The 21,359-nt window shown below is 47.4% G+C and overlaps 1 protein-coding gene across 1 annotated transcript in view; it reads right to left on the bottom strand.

Annotated features, from left to right (window-relative positions):
- Nucleotides 1-2,584: 2,584 nt before the first annotated feature.
- Nucleotides 2,585-21,359, bottom strand: part of LOC130493314 (gastrula zinc finger protein XlCGF57.1-like) — a gene marked incomplete at its 3' end in the record, with an annotated part of 36,812 nt that continues 18,037 nt past the window's right edge. The window contains exons 3-7 of the mRNA XM_056867027.1: nucleotides 9,498-9,612; nucleotides 8,954-9,024; nucleotides 5,726-5,784; nucleotides 3,451-3,758; nucleotides 2,585-3,300 (exon numbers count right to left, since the gene is read on the bottom strand). Of these exons, the coding sequence (XP_056723005.1) occupies nucleotides 2,585-3,300; nucleotides 3,451-3,758; nucleotides 5,726-5,784; nucleotides 8,954-9,024; nucleotides 9,498-9,612 (1,269 nt within the window). The remainder of the gene's footprint in view (nucleotides 3,301-3,450; nucleotides 3,759-5,725; nucleotides 5,785-8,953; nucleotides 9,025-9,497; nucleotides 9,613-21,359) is intronic.

A 21,359-nucleotide genomic window follows, 5' to 3' on the forward strand; every position in this document is an offset into this window, starting at 1 on the left:
AGGATTACGATAGCTAAATCCTGGAAGCAAATAAATAAACCTCTAATTAAAGACTGGAGAGAGAAATTGTGGATTTATGTGCGGATGGCCAAATTAACAGATTCCCTTGATGGGAAGGATATGGAAGAATTCAAAATGACATGGTCAAAGGCCTTCACACATTGGGATAAACTGGCAAAAATGAACTTTACTAATATAGTGAATGAGTTATAGATAAAAGTTTAGAAATTTGAATAATGTTTAATTTTAAACTGTTATGACACTTCTCCGGAAGTCTTGGTGATGGGACACTTGTACGGTAGGTTTTAAGGGTGCTTTGAATAATTGTAAATGTTTATAGAAGGTATTTTAATAATTTTGTATGTACCCTTCTGTATTTTTTCTTTTCTTTATTTTGTTATATGTTATAAAAATAATATATATATATAAAAAAAGAGATCCACCTAACAGTAAAAGGATCTAAATCACATTTTCCCAATATGTCTACAAGAATATTATGGGGAACCTTATCAAAAGCCTTACTGAAATCTAGAACTATGTCTACAGCATTTCCCTGATCCAGCAAGGTAGCAACTTCATCAAAAAAGGAGATAAGATTAATCTGACATGACTTGTTCTTGAGAAACCCGTGCTGGATCTATAATCAGATCCATCCTTTCTAAATGCTCAAGGACTGACTGATGATTTGTTCAAAAACTTTTCCCAGTATAGAAGTCAAGCTGATGGGTCAGTAGTTACACGGATCCTCCTTTTTCCCCTTCTTGAAGATGGGGACATTTGCTCGCCTCCAGTCTTCTGGCATCTCACCTGTTCTCCAAGAATTCTCAAAAAGAATGGACAGAGGCTCAGAAATTACATCTGCAAGTTCTTTAAGTACCCTTGGATGCAATTCATCTGGCCCTGAGGACTTAGTTTCATTTAAAGAAGCTAGGTGTTTGTGCACTACTCCAATGCCAATCCTGGAAGGTATGGTCAATATAAATCAGTATTTTAGGGATAGAAAAATGCCCCTAGGTTTTAGAACCTAAACATACTAAATTGTAGATTAAGATGAAAATAGCGAAATAATAACTAAAGTTAAAACAGATAAAAGCGCTATTCACAAAAGGAACAATATATATAATATTCTGTTCTGTATGAGGCAAGTTGGAAGTCGGTTTCTGTATTGTTTAATATTTCACTTTTTCTTTCTTTTCTTCACTTTCTTTTTTTTAATATTTTCTAAGATGAAAGTACTGGTTTTGTAAGTTATCCGGGCTGTGTAACCGTGGTCTTGGAATTTTCTTTCCTGACGTTTCGCCAGCAACTGTGACAGGCATCTTCAGAGTAGTAACAATGAAGGAGTGTCTCTCAGTGTCAAGTGTGTAGGAAGATATAGTCAGAAAGGGGTTGGGTTTGAGCTGACTGTGGGACCACAAAACGCAGCATACAAACAAGGATAAAAACATGAAAGATACTGCAGACTTGGCCAACCTGAGAAATCAGCAGTGGCTGAACATGGACTGACACAAACAGGACACAGGGTCTTATTCCAAGACACTGAAAGACTGGACAATTCTACCAACTATTTTGTCAGATTGCACAGAGAAGCCATTGAAATTCATAAACATCAGCACAACTTTAACAGAAAAGAAGAGAGTTTAAGAATGAATAAGGCTTGGCTTCCTGTCCTAAAAACCTCCAGACTAACAAAGACTACAGTCAGCAATAGCCATGCAGATTAGCTTTGGACTTCACACATTAACAGATCACTTCAGGATACAATGGTTCCATATTAACATACCACACCCTCATTAGCACATTATCTTGATACTTACAGGACAATGATTAGCACATTATTTTTGCAGGACAATGACTCAGCTCAAACCCAACCCCTTTCTGACTATATCTTCCTACACACTTGACACAGAGACACTGTCCTTCAGTGTTACTACTCTGTAGATGCCTGCCACAGTTGCTGGCGAAACGTCAGGAAAGAAAATTCCAAGACCACGGTTACACAGCCCGGATAACCTACAAGAACCAATGAACTCTGACCGTGAAAGCCTTCGACAGTACTGGTTTTATTTGCATATTTTGGCATATCCTGTAGTATTTTGCAAACTTCAATAAAACCTTTTTAAAAATTCTCTTGAAGTAGAGATATGGGTGTTCACCGGCCTCGAAGCTGGAGGGGGATTATATAAAAGGCTGAGTGGCATCCTGCCTCTGTGAAGGAAATGTGCTCTGGACATGGAAGGGAGACTCACTCTCTCAAACCTATCCCAAAGATCCGCCCATTGCACATTAAACTTTCGATGGGGTGGCCTTCAAAAAAACTAAGAAAAGATTGGGGATTAAATAGGAGTGTCTCAACTGAGGAGGGGACAGGGGCCTGACACTGAGCATTCAAAGAGGTTGTTCCTTTTTGTGGGTTCTTAGATGCCTTTGAAGACTGCCACTCTTACAGAATCTCTTTCCACGCTTTGAGCATTCAAAAGGTTTCTCTCCTGTGTGTATACTTTTATGCTGTTGAAGACTGCCACTGCAACTGAATCTCATTCCACACTCGGAGCATTCAAAAGGTTTCTTCCCTGTTGTGTATTCTTTGATGCTGTTGAAGATTGCCACACTGACTGAATCTCTTTCCACACTCTGAGCATTCAAAAGGTTTCTCCCCTGTGTGGGTTCTTACATGACTTTGAAGACTGCCACTAAACCTGAATCTCTTTCCACACTCTGAGCATTCAAAAGGTTTCCCCCCTGTGTGGGTTCTTACATGACTTTGAAGACTGCCACTAAACCTGAATCTCTTTCCACACTCGGAGCATTCAAAAGGTTTCTTCCCTGTGTGTATTCTTTGATGCTGTTGAAGACTGCCACACTGACTGAATCTCTTTCCACACTCTGAGCATTCAAAAGGTTTCTCCCCTGTGTGGGTTCTTACATGACTTTGAAGAGTGCCACTGCAAATGAATCTCTTTCCACACTCAGAGCATTTAAAAGGTTTCTCCCCTGTGTGGGTTCTTAGATGCCTTTGAAGGTTGTCACTGCTAGTAAATCTCTTTCCACACTCTGAGCATTCAAAAGGTTTCTCTCCTGTGTGGGTTCTTGAATGCCTTTGAAGATTGCCACTGCTAGTAAATCTCTTTCCACACTCTGAGCATTCAAAAGGTTTCTCTCTTGTGTGGGTTCTTACATGACTTTGAAGAATGCCACTACTAGTAAATCTCTTTCCACACTCTGAGCATTCAAAAGGTTTCTCTCCTGTGTGGGTTCTTACATGGCTTTGAAGACTGCTACTGCTAGTAAATCTCTTTCCTCACTCTGAGCATTCAAAAGGTTTCTCCTCTGTGTGTATTCTTTGATGCTGTTGAAGACCTCCATTCAGACTGAATCTCTTTCCACACTCTGAGCATTCAAAAGGTTTCTCCTCTGTGTGGGTTCCTAAATGTCTTTGAAAACTGCTACTGCAGGAAAATCTCTTTCCACATTCTGAGCATTCAAAAGGTTTCTCCCCTGTGTGGATTCTTAGATGCCGTTGAAGATTGCCACTGCTAGTAAATCTCTTTCCACACTCTGAGCATTCAAAAGGTTTCTTCCCTGTGTGTATTCTTTGATGCTGTTGAAGACTGCCACACTGACTGAATCTCTTTCCACACTCTGTGCATTCAAAAGGTTTCTCCCCTGTGTGGGTTCTTACATGACTTTGAAGACTGCCACTGCGACTGAATCTCTTTCCACACTCGGAGCATTCAAAAGGTTTCTCCCCTGTGTGGGTTCTTACATGACTTTGAAGAGTGCCACTGCAAATGAATCTCTTTCCACACTCAGAGCATTTAAAAGGTTTCTCCCCTGTGTGGGTTCTTAGATGCCTTTGAAAATTGTCACTGCTAGTAAATCTCTTTCCACACTCTGAGCATTCAAAAGGTTTCTCTCCTGTGTGGGTTCTTGAATGCCTTTGAAGATTGCCACTGCTAGTAAATCTCTTTCCACACTCTGAGCATTCAAAAGGTTTCTCTCTTGTGTGGGTTCTTACATGACTTTGAAGAATGCCACTACTAGTAAATCTCTTTCCACACTCTGAGCATTCAAAAGGTTTCTCTCCTGTGTGGGTTCTTACATGGCTTTGAAGACTGCTACTGCTAGTAAATCTCTTTCCACACTCTGAGCATTCAAAAGGTTTCTCCCCTGTGTGGGTTCTTAAATGCTTTTGAAGATCGCCACTGCTAGTAAATCTCTTTCCACACTCTGAACATTCAAAAGGTTTCTCCTCTGTGTGTATTCTTTGATGCTGTTGAAGACCTCCATTCAGACTGAATCTCTTTCCACACTCTGAGCATTCAAAAGGTTTCTCTCCTGTGTGGGTTCTTACATGACTTTGAAGATTGCCACTGCTAGTAAATCTCTTTCCACACTCTGAGCATTCAAAAGGTTTCTCCTCTGTGTGGGTTCCTAAATGTCTTTGAAAACTGCTACTGCAGGAAAATCTCTTTCCACACTCTGAGCATTCAAAAGGTTTCTCCCCCGTGTGGATTCTTAGATGCCGTTGAAGATTGCCACTGCTAGTAAATCTCTTTCCACACTCTGAGCATTCAAAAGGTTTCTTCCCTGTGTGTATTCTTCGATGCTGTTGAAGACTACCACTGTGACTGAATCTCTTTCCACACTCGGAGCATTCAAAAGGTTTCTCCCCTGTGTGGGTTCGTAAGTGCTTATGAAGACTGTCACGCAGACTGAATTTCTTTCGACACTCTAAGCATTCAAAAGGTTTCTCCCCGGTGTGGGTTCTTAAGTGCTTATGAAGATTGTCACGCTGACTGAATCTCTTTCCACACTCTGAGCATTCAAAAGGTTTCTCTCCTGTGTGGGTTCTTACATGCCTTTGAAGACTGTCACTGCTAGTAAATCTCTTTCCACACTCGGAGCATTCAAAAGGTTTCTCCCCTGTGTGTATACTTTGATGATGTTGAAGACCTTTGTTCTGACTGAATCTCTTTCCACACTCTGAGCATTCGAAACGTTTCTCCCCTGTGTGGGTTCTTACATGACTTTGAAGACTGTCACTGCTAGTAAATGACTTTCCACACTCTGAGCATTCAAAAGGTTTCTCCCCTGTGTGGGTTCTTAAATGCCTTTGAAGATTGCCACTGCTAGTAAATCTCTTTCCACACTCTGAGCATTTAAAAGGTTTCTCCCCTGTGTGGATTCTTTGATGCACAAGGAGGTGTGATCTGTATCTGAAGTAATTTCCACAAGGAAAGCATTTATGTGCCCCCATTACACTAGGCTTTCGAAAAAGTACATTACCCTTTCTTCCACGAGAGACCATCTTTCCATTCTCCATGCAGATAAATGGCTTCTGTCCAGAATGAATCCTTTGGTGTTGAAAAAGGTCTGATTTCTCTGAGAAACTCTTGCCACAGTCTGAACAGCTATAAGGTTTATGTGTTCTTTGATGTCTAAGGAGCTCTGCTCTGCGAAGGAAGCTCTTGCCACACTCCATGCATTGATGGGTCTTTTTTCCACTGTGTATTTGCAAATGGCTCTCATATTGGGCTTGATCCGAGAAGTTCATTCCACACTCTAAGCACTTGCATGCCGCCTCCACCATGTGGACTAGTTTACAGACATCCTGCTCTTGGCCAGGAATCGGTTTCTCTCTCTTCTCGACCATGTGACTTTCTTTTTGCCTCTTTAGTTTGCCTTGACTCCCAGAGTTTCCTTTCAAATATTCATTCTTCACTTTATTTGGCAATAGCTGATGCACTTCCCGATCACGCTCATTCCACTGATCATTCTCTGCTGGAATGAAAAGACAGATTCCATTAGCACCCATGCAAGGAAGTCAGATCACCCACACGCAAAACATTTCAGTGACTTTTCCCTGCTGTTGAAGCAATGTACATTCCCTGTACATTGAAGAGTACATTAAAATACACTTTAAAGGGACATGAAAGCCTTCTGCATCAGAAAGGCTTGGTTTGCAATCTAACAATTTATACAGCTCCTCAGCTGGGTGCATTCTTTGATGGGAAGTAAGGGCTGGTTTCCGATGGAAGGTCTTTCCTCGCAATCATATGGTTTCTCTCCTGAGGGAATTTGAATCTTGGAAATAATACTCATGTTCTTAATGAAGGTCTTTCCAAAGGCCTCACTTTTGTTGTCCATTTCCCTGGAGCGGAATGTCTGGTTAGCACGGAGGCCTTTGCTCCTTCCTGTTTTGGTTGACCTTTCTTCTTGGACTGGGATTTCATGCAAAACCCCTCCTTGGAATGGAATGGGCTTATCCCTATTCTTGTCTGCGTGGCTTCCCTCCTGCTTCTGGGGTCCACCTCTGTCTGCCAAGTTTTCTTTGGAATCATTATTCTTGGTTTTTCCCAAAGAGAACCCCTGGAATCCCCCAACAGTCTCTTCTACATGTGCTTCTGCAATAAAGAAAGATGTCCCATCAGCATCTACTGAAGAAGTCAAGCCACCCATCAGGCAGTGCTCACTAATGAGTGTGCATTTCTTTGATCAGACCTTCTCCCCCCCCCCCTACTGAACTGCTGGTCACACCTTATTCCCAGCCAGACCTCCCAGGAGAACAGTTTTTATATTCTGCCTATTCCTTCCCTCCTCCTACTCCTCATATGTACTTTTTCTCCTTAAAGGGGCAAGGAATTGTTCCCCCCACTGTTCATATTTGACTTGTTGTGCAGCTCTATTGTTTTTCTGCTCCTCATTATTAAATAGAAGAGAATAAGAAGAGAAGGCTTTTATGCCTTGATTTCCTCTACCCTAAAGAGTCTCAATGAGGCTTACAAATAAAATTCCTTTACCCTCTAAACAACAGGCATCTTGAGAGGTAGGTGGGGCTGAGAAAGTTCTGAGAGAACAATGACTGGCCCAAGGCCACCCAGCTGGCTTCATGTGGAAGAGTGGAGAATCAAATCCTTTTCTCCAGATTCCACTCTTAATCAATACACCAAGCTGTCTCTCCGCAAGAAGATAGAGAGACAGAGAGAGATGGTTCTTAAATGGGGAAGGAAAAGAAATCCAAGGAAGAAGGGAAACCTGGTCAGAATTACAGTCCACAATCCCAACCAGTGTAAAGGGGATGGCTGCATTTCAGATCACAGTCAGAGCGGATGACGATAATCCCATCTGGTGGACTAGTGTGTTGGCAACTGAGGGATTAGGATGGGGGCCCCTTCCAGAGTCTTCCTGTGGGCCTCTCAGCCCTGCATTGGCCCTGCATTGGTCTTAGGCCAGGACATCCTATCTGGCTTGGGCGACGGCCACAACACTGGCCTCTGTTGCCCCTGGGCCAGCCAGGACAATTGGATCACTCTACCCGGCCATGCTGAATATTGCTTTCACTGCCACCCCACCACCTCGAGGTTCCCAAAAGGGATCAAGTAACAAAGCAGGCCTTAAAACAAGGTACTGCTGTTTAAGATTTTGATTCACACATCAGCCCATGGCACAATCCTAATGGAAGCAATTTGCACCTTTGACATCTTACCCAGAAACGCCACGCTCCCGTGGTTCTCCAGCATGACTTCCTTGTAGAGAGCTCTTTGGCTTGGATCCAGCAGGGCCCACTCTGCCTCATTGAAATACACGGTGACCTCCTCAAAGGTAACTGGAGACTGAAAGAAAAACCAGATTCCTTCGTCAGAGATCATGCAAGGTGGATCTGCAACTGGTTGCACCCAAAGAGTGTTAGTTAATGGTTCCTCATCCACTTGGAGAGAAGTGACTAGTGGAGTTCCTCAAGGATCTGTGCTGGGCCCTGTGTTGCTCCACATCTTTATAAATGATTTGGATGAAGGAATAGAGGGGATGCTTATTAAATTTGCAGATGATACTAAATTGGGAGGGGTAGCAAATACGGTAGAAGACAAAGCCAAGATGCAGGATGATCTTGACAGGCTGGAGAAGTGGGCTAGAACTAATAAAATGCACTTCAACAAAGACAAATGTACAGTTCTGCATTTAGGTAGCAAAAATCAATTGCATAGTTATAGGATGGGGGAGACTTGTCTGAGCAGCAGTGTGTGTGAAAAGGATCTTGGGGTCTTGTAGACCAAACACTGAATATGAGTCAGCAGTTTGATGAGATAGCTAAAAAGGCAAATGCAGTCTTGGGCTGCATCAACAGAAGTATAGTGTCCAGATCAAGCGAAGTGATGGTATCGCTGTACTCCACTCTGGTTAGACCTCAACTAGAGTACTGTTTTCAGTTTTGGGCACCACAATTTAAGAAAGATGTAGACCAAGCTGGAACGTGTCCAGAGGAGGGCAACAAAGATGGTGAGGAGTCTGGAGACCAAGTCCTATGAGGAAAGGTTGAAGATCTGGGTATGTTTAGCCTGAAGAGGAGAAGACTGAGAGGGGATATGGTCACCATGTTCAAGTATTTGAGCAGCTGTCATATAGAGGATGGTGCCGAGTTGTTTTCTGTTGCCCAAGAAGGTCGGCCCAGAACCAACGGGTTGAAATTAAATCAAAAGAATTTCCGTCTAGACTGTTAGAGCGGTTCCTCAGTGGAACAGGCTTCCTCGGGAGGTGGTAAGCTCTCCTTCCCTGGAGGTTGTTAAGAGAGCTTAGATGGCCATTTGTCAGCAATGCTGATTCTGTGACCTTGGGCGGATGATGAGAGGGAGGGCATCTTGGCCATTTTCTGGTCACTAAGGGTGTGGGGGGGGGAAGGTAGTTGTGCATTGTGCAGGGGGTTGGACTTGATGACCCTGGTGGTCCCTTCCAACTCTATGATTCTATGATTCTATTCTATGATTCAAGGCACAGGCAACTCTCTGGAAGAGGGCATTCTGAGGGGTGCAGGATAGAGAGCTTGGCATGTATAAAAGGAATGGCATTCAGAGTGACCTCTTGTCTGGGCCCCTTAACAACAACTGCAGGAGAAAACCACCCCGGAAAAAGGAGGGGGGACTTAGCCCCCCCCCCCCCCGGCCATCTCGCCTACCCAGTCTGGAAGCGTAGCAGCTGTCTCCACACTTCCGCAAAGAGGACGGATCAGCACTGTCCCTTCGCTGCCTGCAAGGGAGAGAAAAGTGGAAGAAAGGTTATTAGCCTTGACTTCTTGTTTTGTTTTCTTGTGTGAAGCATGCTTCATGCCTCCCTTTTCCCAGGGTGTGAAACCTTGCCCTATCTATACTAAAAAAATTGGTAACACTTTGTAGTAAGTTGTGGGGGAGGTGGAAGAGAAGCACAAGGAACCAGTGAGCCTCTCCGGGTACTCAAGAAGCTGCTGACATGTTTCAGACTTCTCTGATCCTTGAAACCTGTTCTGTGAATGGTGGAGATCAAAAACGTGGCAGCATCTCTGCTGGATCAGACCAAAGGCCTCCATGAATTTGTCTAATCCCCTTTTCTTGGCATCACAGTTAATGAACTCTGAGTGCCACAAGTTGCATGGAGGACCGTTTCTCTTTTTTTCCTGACTAGAACTCTCTACCCATCAAATTCACTGGGCGCCCCAATCCCATCCAGGCACAGTGAGTTCTTACCGCATGAGAGGGCATCTTGGGCACACTCCTGGGACTGGGCCCACTGCTCTTCCTCTGAAGGGGCTCTTTCCATCTCACAGAACTTAGCTTCCATCTTCACGGATGGACCCCCTGTCTGAAACAGCAGTGAGAGATACGGGTAAGAGATGGAATGGAAGACACCAAGGAATGGATCCTGCCCCACTCCCAGACTCGGCACCTTTCTATCAGCAGACCAGGTAGGGTTTTCCTCCGACCCTGTGGAATTACCTGGATGGATAAGAAATTCCCTAGAAGTGGCTGCTGAATCAGGTTGTTAAACCTAAACCTTCCATTCAGATTATTAACACTTGGACAAATATCGGGCAGGGAAACTTTAGGGTAATGTGTAAGCTCTAGCCCTGCGGCAAACCCATAAACAGATTTCAGCAGACGGCAAATACACGAAAGCAGTTTTATTGGTTAGAATCGACAGGTTTCAGAAGCCATATTCAAAAGGACACTAGTGAGGGTCAAAGGCAAGATACATAGCATATATGGAAGAGCAAAAGGAGATAACTGGTTACCCAGGCAATCCCCCTCCAAGAGGCAGGAAAGATTACTTGGCGATTCCCACAGTATGGGAATCTATGAAGACTAAACACGGGACATAGACTGGCCTTGGACAGAATAGCACAACAGCACCTGCAAGCAGCACAATCGCATACCATCCTCATGGCCTGCTCCTGACATAATGTCAGATATTGTTGCTTGAATTGGAATACCTGGAAAGAAAAGCCCTCACCTTTTCCGCCCACCTGTCCGCCTCTGCCTGACTCAGGAGGAAACCTTCGGCCAGGGCCACCGCTTGGGAACTGGTCTCTGGCCCACATCCTCTTATCCAGCACCGCATTTCCTGGGGCAGGATGGTCAGGAACTGCTCCAGGATCACCAGGTCCAGGATCTGCTTCTTGGTGTGTTTGTCTGGCTTCAGCCAGTGTTTGCAAAGTAAATGGAGCTGGCTGCAGACCTCTCGAGGCCCATCAGCCTCCCAATAGCGGAACTGCTGGAAGTGTTGGCAATGTACTTCTGAGTTCAGGGGCTCCTGATTCCGGATCTCCGGCACAGCTCTCTCCCAGGATTCGATTCCACTCCTGGCCTGGATGGGCAGGGGACCATTCCTTGCTCTCTTGGAAGGTCCAGGTCCTTCCGGGTCCTGCACTTCCATCTCCTTCTGCTTCTATCGGGTCGCTTCCAACTGTGAAAAGGTCCCTTTACTCACTTGGCTATGAAAAGAGGATTTTCCCTGCGGGGAAGGAGGGAGATCTGTGTTGGGACCGGTGCTTTTCAACCTGTTCATCAATGACCTGGAGTTTGCAGATGACACCAAATTATTTAGGGTGGTTAAAACAAAATCGGACTGTGAAGAGCTCCAGAAGGATCTCTGCGTACTGGAAGAATGGGCATTAAAATGGCAAATGAGATTCAATGTGAGCAAGTGTAAAGTGATGCATATTGGGGCAAAAAATCCCAACTTCACATATACACTGATGGGATCTGTGCTGGCAGCGAGAGACCAAGAAAGGGATCTTGGGGTGGTAGTGGATAGCTCAATGAAGATGTCAACCCAGTGTGTGGCTGCTGTAAAAAAGGCAAATTCCATGCTGGCCATAATTAGACGAGGAATAGAGAATAAAACTGCTGATATCATACTGCCCTTGTACAAATCTATGGTGAGACCACACTTGGAATACTGTGTACAGTTCTGGTCACCATACCTAAAAAAGGATATTACAGAGCTTGAGAAGGCGCAGAAAAGAGCAACCAAAATGATTAGGGGACTAGAGCAACTGTCCTATGGGGAGCGGTTAGGACACTTAGGGCTGTTTAGCTTGGAAAGAAGGCGGCTAAGGGGAGACATGATAGAGGTCTATAAAATTATGCATGGTTTGGAGAGAGTGGACAGGGAGAAGTTTTTCTCCCTCTCCCATATTAAAACACGGGGTCATCTGTTAAAGCTGGAGGGCGAGAGATTCAAAACAGATAAAAGGAAGTATTTCTTCACACAACGCATAGTTAAATTGTGGAACTCCCTGCCCCAGGATGTGGTGATGGCTGCCAGCTTGGAGGGCTTTAAGAGGGGAGTGGACATATTCATGGAGGAGAGGGGTATTCATGGCTATTAGTTAGAATGGATACTAGTCATGCTGCGTACCTATTCTCTCTAGTATCAGAGGAGCATGCCTATTATTTTGGGTGCGGTGGAACACAGGCAGGATGGTGCTGCTGCAGTCGTCTTGTTTGTGGCTTCCTAAAGGCACCTGGTTGGCCACTGTGTGTGAACAGACTGCTGGACTTGATGGGCCTTGGTCTGATCCAGCAGGGCCGTTCTTATGAGAGACAGATAGCAACGTGACAGAAGGAAAACAAAAGAGAATGGAGACACATGATGGATCAGAACGAAAGTGCCACTTGTGGTTGGTAATATCATTTTGTTATGTGGCATACCAAGCTTTTTTAGAGATGCCCGTTAGGTTTTCTGGGAAAGTTAAGTGTCTCTGGCTCTTTAAAGATGCTACAAGCTTGTGTCTGACTACTTTGCATCAATCCGTCCTCACGGTTTTGGGGATGAGAAGAAAACTCAGGCTCTCTAAAGCAAGCGCACCTGAAGCAATCCAAAGAAGGCCCACCCATAATCCTTCTATTCAATAGGGCTCATTCCCAGCAAAATGGTTTTTGGGCTGCACTGAACATCTGTGATCCTGTAGCATCTTCCCTGTTTCTCTAAACAACATGCCAGAGAGACTGCTCCCTATTACTCCTTTGTGATTCTCTGCCCTATTGGAGAGGGTCGCCATCACCTGCTCGGGGGATTCCTGGACTTTTCGGGACAGAGCCTTGAGGGGACTTCAGCTTCTCGTAGACTCTGTAGTTATATCGTAAGGTCCGACTTCCAAAGCTACAGTTTTCTATAGGGGAACTGAACTCGGAGGTCTGGAAATCAGCTGATGTAATCGCAAGAGAACTCCAGGCCCCATCAGGAACTCAGGAGCCCTCTTATTGAACTTTGTGTGTGTGTGTGGGGGGTCACTCTTCTCCCTAGAGTGGCAGGGTCAGCATCTTGGTTTGGCCGCCTTCTCTGCTCCCAGAGGCTTTTGAGGGTATAAAAATGACCATTTTTTGTTGGGGATCCAAGAAAGGGCACCTCTTATATCATTAATTATACCTGAAGATCAGAAGGCGGAAACCCCCAAGCTGGGGGGGAGGGGAGGAAGAGGGCATTTCTGGGGAGGGGAAGGAATTTTGTCTCACCATGTCCACCCTCCCAACTCTAAGGTCACCCCTAGCCAAATGTAGCTTCTATTTAAATCAAAGAAGGGTATCCATTTCCCTTTCTAAATCAACATTTTGTTTATATAAATTTGAATAGTAATCTCTAAATGTTTCCATAATTTTCTGTTTATCAGTTATTATTTTCCTATCCCTCTTGATTTTTAGTATTGGTAATTTCCTCTCTTTGGATTTAATTTGCCATGCTAGTAGTTTACCCGGTTTATTGGCATGTTCAAAAATTTTCTGTCTGTTAAATATTATTTTTTTCCATTTCCGAAGTTAATAAAAATTAATATTGATATTGTAGTTTTTTTAGCCTTTCCAACTGATCTTTTTTTTGTAATTTATCTTGCAATTTTCTAAGCTGCCTCTCTCCTTGTTTAATTTCCTCTAAGATCTTTTTCTTTTACCTCTCCTTCTCTTTAAACCATCTTGAGTTTTGCTGCATCAGAAATCCTCTAATTACTGACTTACTAGCATCCCATACTATTTCATCTGATACTCCTTTATCTACATTTTCTAAAAAATAATTCTGTATATCTACTTTTAATTTATCCACTATTTTCTTATTTTTCAGTAAATATTCATTTATAAACCATGGTTTATTTCTTCTATCTCCAAAATTAATTCTAATCAAAAGCGCATTGTGATCATACAATACTTTAGGTAAAATTTCAGGAGTTTCCGACCATCCTGTAATATGCTTAGAAAGCCAAAACATATCTATTCTTGAATGAGAAGAGTGTCCAGATGAATAAAAAGTATATCCCTTTTTCTTACCATTTATCAGTCTCCATATATCAAACATTTCCCATTGTTCTGTAAGATGATTAAAAGTACCTGGTAGCTTACCCTCATTTGTCAATATAGTTTTGCTGCTGCAAGAATTGTAATTGCAAAAATTTGGAAGCAAGTGAATAAACCTTTAATAAATGACTGGAGAGAGAAATTATGGACTTATATGAGGATGGCCAAATTAACGGAATTCCTACATGGAAAGGATATGGAAGAATTTAAAAACATGTGGAAAAAGCCCGCCACATATTGGGATAAATGGGCAAAAATGGATTTTACTAAGTTACTTAGTGAGTTATAGAAATTAGGGGTTTTTTTGTTAACATTTTTACATTTTATTAGTAACAAATACGTTTAAAACTGTTAAGACACTTTGGCGGAAGTCAGGTGAAGGGTCACATTTGGTGGTGGATAAAGGGTAAGGGGGTATCTTATGAGATTTAACAATGATATATCTAAAATTGTATTAATGAATATGTATAGACACTCCTGTTTTTTTGTTATTTTTGTTTATTGTTATTTTTCTTGTTATAAAAATTTAATTAAATTTAAAAAAAAAAAAAGGTATCAAAGAATTTGGTTTTTGCTCCCAATGAAAGAACTGAGGGAGTAAGTGTGCAGCTTTATTAAAAAGCCGGAGTCCTTCTGAGGGGAGCGACCGGCAGCTTCAGGCCCTCCAACCACTCTGGGAAGGTTCATATAACATCCATTGCAAACATTCACAACCCCCACCAGCACAATACAGACTAATAGGCAATGAATAACATTAACACAACTCCCCTTCCAATAATCAGTATAAGAAATTCTCATGCCTAGAATATTCATGTGCAGTTTTATAATAGAAATCAAATCAATACATAAAAATAAGTTTAAAGGGCTGAAGTCTTTCTGAGTTAAGCTACCTGCAACTTCAGGCCCTCCAATCGCTCTGGGAAGATTGCGCCTTTTCCCCCTTGTGAAGTACCCAGTTTGTTAGCGCCCCCACCCCAGTGGACTCGGGGTTACACAAGGAGCATAGGGGTCTCTGCCCCCTTTTCCACAAAGCATCCTTGGTGTTTATGTGTTTGTGTGTGTGGAGAGTCAGCCTCTGGAATGGGGAGTTGAGGGCAGGGGGTGCCCACTGTCTCCGTGCCCCTTCCTCCTTTGTCCTTTCCGTGCCCATTAAACAATGCTCAACTGATTTCTATTTTCCACAGCTCCTGGAGCGTGAGAAGCATGCTCAGGCCTCACTGCTGGGGTGCTTTGGGGTGGGGGAGGATCCTTTTCTTTCAATTCCCAAACTCTTCTGCATACCTAGGTCGCCCACCCCCCAATCCACACCCTGCTTGGGTGCCCTACAGAGAGGAAATGGACGAAAAAGATTATAGAAATACCACACCTCAGTTGCAGTTGCGTGTAAAAGAATTTCAACGGATCCTCATTAAATCATACGATTTTTGCACTGAAAGAAAAGAAAACCACTGTTATGTTGTAGATCGTGTCTTAGTCCACAGGCAGCACCACCAAAATCCCACACCCACTGCCGCATGGTGCTGCCACGGCACAAAGATGAAATTCCCAACAAAGCAGGAATCCTCGTGGATCCTTTTGTGTCAGGCCACACTAAAAGCATCCACCCATCAGGCATCCACCACTTTGCTGCCCTGCCACGGCACCAAAACATGGCGAAGAACACAAGGAAAGCCCTGCTGGACAGCAGCCTGTTCCCACGCAGTGGCCCACCAGGTGCCTCCAGGAAGCCCCCAAACAGGACGGCGACAGCAGCACCATCCTGCCTGCGCTCCGCAGCACCTGAGACATCCGGCCTGCCCCTCTGATGCTGGCTGGAGAGAACAGGTGTTCATACCTAGTCTCCGTCTGGACTAGGAGCCATGAAGAGCCTCATCCTCCCTTCTGGATGGGGCAGGAAACCTGCCCCCCCACCCCACCCCCATGCTCATGTGCCTCTCTGGGACTGTGGACACCCTTTAGTTTAACCACTCGGGGGGTATCCTGTCCTCCTGCCCCCCACCCCCAATCCGAGACAGGAAATAAACTGGTTGTTATTCTGAGGAGGGTCAACGATGGGGAAACGCCGCAACGGGCCGGAAGGGGCCAGAGCAAAAGCCTTAAATAAAAAACGGGGCTGCAGAAAGCAGGGGCAGGCATTAAAGACCCCCCAACCCCCCCCCCCCAACAACCTTTTGGAAACCACACCGCGGAAACAGCCTGCCTCTGCTGACCCTTTCCCGGCCAAAATGCCTCCGCAGCAGCCTGCAGAGGACCCGCCTGGGGGGGTCTCACTCTAAACACTCCCGCCCCCCCAACCCAGCCCCCTCTCCCCCCTGCCTTTCCCTGACTCACGACCCCCCCTCCCAGGACTCACCATCCCCCCCCAGCTGATGACCCACCCAGGCTCCCCGCCCCTCCTCCCTGCACACCTGGACCCCTCGCAAAGGCGATGCAAGGGAAGGGGGGCCTGCATCTCCCCCCCAGCCTCATGCAGAGAGGGGGGAGGGAAAAGGAGAGCCCCACGGAGCTGCGTCCCACCCCCAGGCTTTTGGGTGTGGTGGGCATCGCTCCCTCCCCCGGATTGGGGCCCGCCTCTGACCCCCCCCCTTGTATTTCCCTCCTCCCCACCCCACACTTCCCAGCCCCGGGACCCCCCCGGACTCACTGGGGAGGAGGAGCTGCTGCTGCTGCTGCTGCTTTTCCAGGAGTCAGAACCACAAAGGCCTCTCTAGGAGTTTAGACTCGCTGCCCTTCATTTCTGTGGGGCGGGGACAGCCAGCAGGGGAGACCCCCCCCCCGCCCAAGCCTCGCCCCCTTCCACCGGGGATGCAAAGCCCAGACCCCCCCCTCCTTCCTCTCTGCAAAACGGGCTCTGCATTTGCTTGGGGAGGGGGAGGGGAAGGGGGAGGGGGAATTGCTGGAGGTGACCAGAGACATTTGGGGAAGGGGGGAGGAGCCCCCCACCCCACCCCCAGCCCTGAATTTCCTCCAGCAAGACGAGATGTTGCTCTTTTCTCCCCCCCAAACCCCACCTCATGCAAGATCCAGCTCACCTGTCCCCCCCACCCACAGATTCCCTGGGCTGCTTAGATCCCCAGAGGTGGGGGGGGGCTGTCAGCAGAGGCCCCTTGCTGCTTCAGGACTTTCCTTTCTCCTGCCAATGGGAAGCCCCTTTTCCCCACGTTAGACCCACTCACAGACAGTCTGCTTCAGAAATAGGACTGAGACACTGCAAGGGTCAAGGACGCGTGGTCAATTCAGAGGTCATTTAAATGCTGCTCCCATTATTAACCTTGGCAAGATCTGGGGACCCATGAAGGCCTCCCCTTCTCCCCTGGATCCCCGTCCACCCTGGTGTCAGAAACCATACAAGGGCCCCCACTACACGATGCCTCGTTTCCAGGTCTGTCCCAGGTCCCGTGATAGATTTGTTCTGGGAAGTTGTGTGCTTGGAGCTTGATTTCCAGAAGACGTGCACTGGCCCAGTCAGGAGTCCCCAAAGAGTCACTTGGGGCCATTTCCGATATCTGCTTACTTAATTCATTTATACCCTGCCTCCACCCCACTGGGGATCCAAAGCTGCTTACATCTGTCTCGCCTCCTCCATTTTTATCCTCTCAGCAACCCTGTGAGGTGGGTTAGGCTGAGAGGGTGTGACTGGCCTCACAGTAGCAGAACTGCCGGAAGCGTCGGCAACGTACTTCTGAGTTCAGGGGCTCCTGGTCCCAGATCTCCGGCACAGCTCTCTCCCAGGGTTCAACGCCACTCCCAGGTTGGACGGGATGGGGGCCTTTCCTTGCTCTCTTGCCAGGTCCAGGTGCTTCCAGGTCCTGCTCTTCCATCTCCTTCCCCTTCTATTGGATCACTTCTGATTATGAAAAGACCCCTTTACTCATTTGGCAACCAAGAGAGGCTTCTCCCTGTGGGGGAGGGGGGGTGAGACAGACAGCAATGTGCCAGAAGGAAGAGAAAAGAGAATGGAGACACACTTTTTGTTATATGATATACCAAGCTTTTTTAGAGATGCTTGTTAGGTTCTTGGAAGACGCTACAACAGTGGTTCTCAACCTTTTTTGAGTCGTGACCCCCTTTTACAATTGCCAAGTAACCTGCGACCCCCATCACATTTGCATAATAAAGTCATAAATGACATTTGCATAATAAAGAAAACACAATACAAATAGATTTTTCAGAATATAATTCCAACGTAATATTTAATTAACTAATTTCATTAAATAATTAATATTTAATGTGATGGTTGTGCTTGCATCTGGTTAACCAGCTTCAAAAGTCGTGGCTGAGTATTTGTTAAAGCCAACCTCATGTCATCCTCAACATTTAGTCTGTTTCTTGTCTTTGAGCAAATAAATATGTAGTATTGCCAACCTCCTGGTGGGAAGATCTTCCAGAATTACAACTGATTTCCAGATGCCGTAGATCAGCTCCCCTGGAGAGTGTACTCTATGGTATCATACCCCACTGGGCTCCTTCCCCTCCCCAAACCCTGCCCTCCCTAGGCTCCACCCCCCAAAATATGCAAGAATTCCTCAACCTGGAATTGGCAACCCTAGGGATCAGGGTATGGAAAGAAAAAGGCAAGCTCAAAGCAGGAGAGAAGCAGGCAGGGATAGTATAGAAGAGTGTTTTGATATGAAGAAGCGTTGAAAATCCACTCTCGCAGAGATATGTAGAGGCAAATGGAATTAAAACTCGAAAGGCGAGCATGGTGACATTTTTATGCTTTGGGGTGGTTTTACCTGATTACATTAGGGCAGGGGTGGGGAACCTTTTTCCTGCCAAGGGCCATTTGCACATTTATAACATCATTCGAGGACCATACCAGACATTGACCTCCTGGCGTGTGGGGGGGAAGAGGCTAGGGTTGCCAGGTCTCCAGCCACCACCTGGAGGTTTGCAAACCTAGCAGAGGCTATGCAGGGGAGGGAGAGAAGGAAGGAAGGAAAGAAAAGAAGGAAAGAAATGAAGGAAAGAAGGAAAGGAAGGAAGGAAAGAAAGAAGGGGAAAAACGAAAAAAGGAAGGAAAGAGAGGGAGTGAGGCTCCACACACACACACACACACACACACACACACACTCGCCAGTGGCCGGGGATCTCGAGCACACACACACGTACACAGGGAGGGCTGGGGGAGACCCTCCGGCCGCAGCTCACCAAGCACTGCGGCCGGGAAATGGAGCTCAAGGAGGGCTGGGGGGGGACCTCAAGGGGGACCGCCCTCTTCTCCTCCGAGACCTGAATGGGCTGAGCCAGGGGAGCTTCCTCGGCCTCCTACACATCCCGCCGTGTCATCCAACCGACAGAGAGGCGAGGCGAGGCACCGGAGAGAGAGAGAGAGAGAGAAGTGAGGAGAGAGGCGAGGAACCGGACAACCAACAGCCGGAAGGAGCTGGGCTGCAGAGACGAGGCAGGCGGGCAGGCCCTGGGCTGCAGGGCTACAGCTGGTGTGCGGCGATGCGTCTCTGCAGCCCGGCTCCTTCCGGCTGTTGGTTGCCCGGTTCCTCGCCTCTCTCCTCGCCTCTCTCTCTCCGGTGCCTCGCCTCGCCTCTCTGTCGGTCGGCCTGTTCCTTGCCTCTCTCCTTCCGGCTGTCGGTTGGCCGGTTCCTCGCCGGGATGGGGGCTGTCCCAGGACAGTGGCAGCGACCCCCCAGAAAACACGTCGCGACCCCCTTGGGGGTTGCGACCCACAGGTTGAGAACCACTGCGCTACAATCTTGTGTTGGATTACTTTGCATCAATCCGTCCTCGGTGCTTTAGAGGGCTTCTAGGTGTGTCACCCAAAGCCACAGTGGTCCTCCCAATGACTTACTTCCAAGTAAACCTTCCAGGATCCAACAGCAAGACTTTTTCCTTGTGCGGTGGGGCTCTTCCTGTTCTCTTGGGAAGTGCAGAGGCAAGCCCTTCCCACCCCCCATAGGAAAGGAGCCTTTTCCTCTTTTTGTCTCCCCCGTTACTTATTTGGCCTCTCTAATCAAACCTAATAAATAAATATAAATAAATTTAAAGGGCTGAAGTCCTTCTGAGGCAAGCTACCTGCAGCTTCAGGCCCTCCAATTACTTTGGGGGAAATTATGCCTTTTTTCCCTTTCATGCAGGGGTGGGGAACCTTTTTCCTGCCAAAGGCCATTTGCACATTTATAACATCATTCAGGGGCCATACCAGGTATAGATCTCCCGGGAGGCGGGCGGGGGGAGAGGCTGGGGTTGCCAGTTCGCCAGCCACCACCTGAAGGTTGGCAACCTCAGGGGAGGCCACACAGAGAAGGCCTGCAGGTGGGAGGGCAGCCAGCGGTGGGCCCACACACACACCCTGCGGCGCATGGAGCCCCGCGACCAGTCCCCAGTCTTCATGCCCTCCCCCCCAGAGTCCACAAAAGCCCCACCTGAAGCCCGATCGGCTCCCTCCTGCATGCTCGGCTGCTAGGAGCCGCCAACCTCTTCCCCCCCCCCCCACTTCCCTCTCGCTGCTCAACAGCCGACAGGCAGTGAGAGGGGCTTACAATGTGCCGCAGAGTTCCTGCACACCTCAGCTGTAGGGGGCAGCCTTGGGGGACGCATCCTTCTCCTCTCCTCTCGCTGACCAACAGCCGACAGTCAGCGAGAGGAGGTCAAAGGGCGCCATAGTGCCCCTGTAAGCCATAGCCCCAGGAACACCCTCGGGGAGGGCCGCCCTGCACCCCGCCTCCACGGTAGGGCCCCAGAGCTCCCAAGGGCCACAAAACATTACCTTGGGGGCCGCATACGGCCCCCGGGCCTGAGGTTCCCCATCCCTGCTTTCATGGAATACCCCGTAGACTCTCCCGGTACACAAGGAACATAGGGGTCTCTGCCCCCTTTGCCCCAAACCATGCTTGGTGTGTGTGGGAGGGCAGTCAGTCTCTGGAGTGGGGAGTTGGGGTCAGGGGGTACCCCCCCTTTTGTCCTTTCTCTCCCACTGAAATAATACTCCAGGGATTTCCATCTTCCATGGGTGAGAAGCATGCTCAGGCCCCACTGCTGGGATGGTTTGGGGGAAGATCCTTTTCTTTCAATTCCCAAACTCTTCTGTATACCTAGGAAGCCCCCCCCCCTCAACCCACACACTGTTGGGGTGTCCTACAGAGAGGAATTGGGCCCAAAAGATTGTAGAAATGCTATGCCTCAGTTGCGTGCAAAAGCATGTGGTTTTTATTCTGATGGGGGGGGTGAGAATTACTGGCTCAGGGTACAACCGGAACAGGCCAGAGTCTGATTCCTCCTCCTCTCCAATCCACCCTGCAGAAAACCTGCCGGGGGTCTGACCCCAAACACTCTTTCCCCTCCCACAAATCCAGCTCCCTGTTCCCCTTGCCTTTCCTTGACTCACAATCCCCCCCCCACACACACACAGATGACCCATGCAGGCCCTCCGCTCCTTCCTCCCACCCTCCCTGCAAATCTGGACCACTGGCAAGGCCTTTGCAATCAAGGGAAGGGGGCTGCATCTCACGCGACGCCCCCAGCCTCATGCAGAGAGGGGGGAGGAAAGAGAAGACCCAGGGGGTCTTGCCCTCCCTTGCCCAGACCGGGCTCGCCCCTGACCTCCCTGGCATCTCCCTTCCACCCACCCCGTATTCCTCAGCCTCGAGCCCCTGAACCCGCATCCTTGCCTCACTCAGGAGGCGCCGCCACTGCTTTTCTACACACCAGGGCAACGAAGGGCGCGTTCTCATGTGGGGACTCTCTGAGTCTAGGACGTCACACTCGACAACCGTAGTTTCTGTGGGGCAGAGACCACCAGCAGAGAGA

The sequence above is a fragment of the Euleptes europaea genome, chromosome 1 (genome assembly GCF_029931775.1).
Source record: "Euleptes europaea isolate rEulEur1 chromosome 1, rEulEur1.hap1, whole genome shotgun sequence".
Taxonomy (NCBI): Eukaryota; Metazoa; Chordata; class Lepidosauria; order Squamata; family Sphaerodactylidae; genus Euleptes; species Euleptes europaea.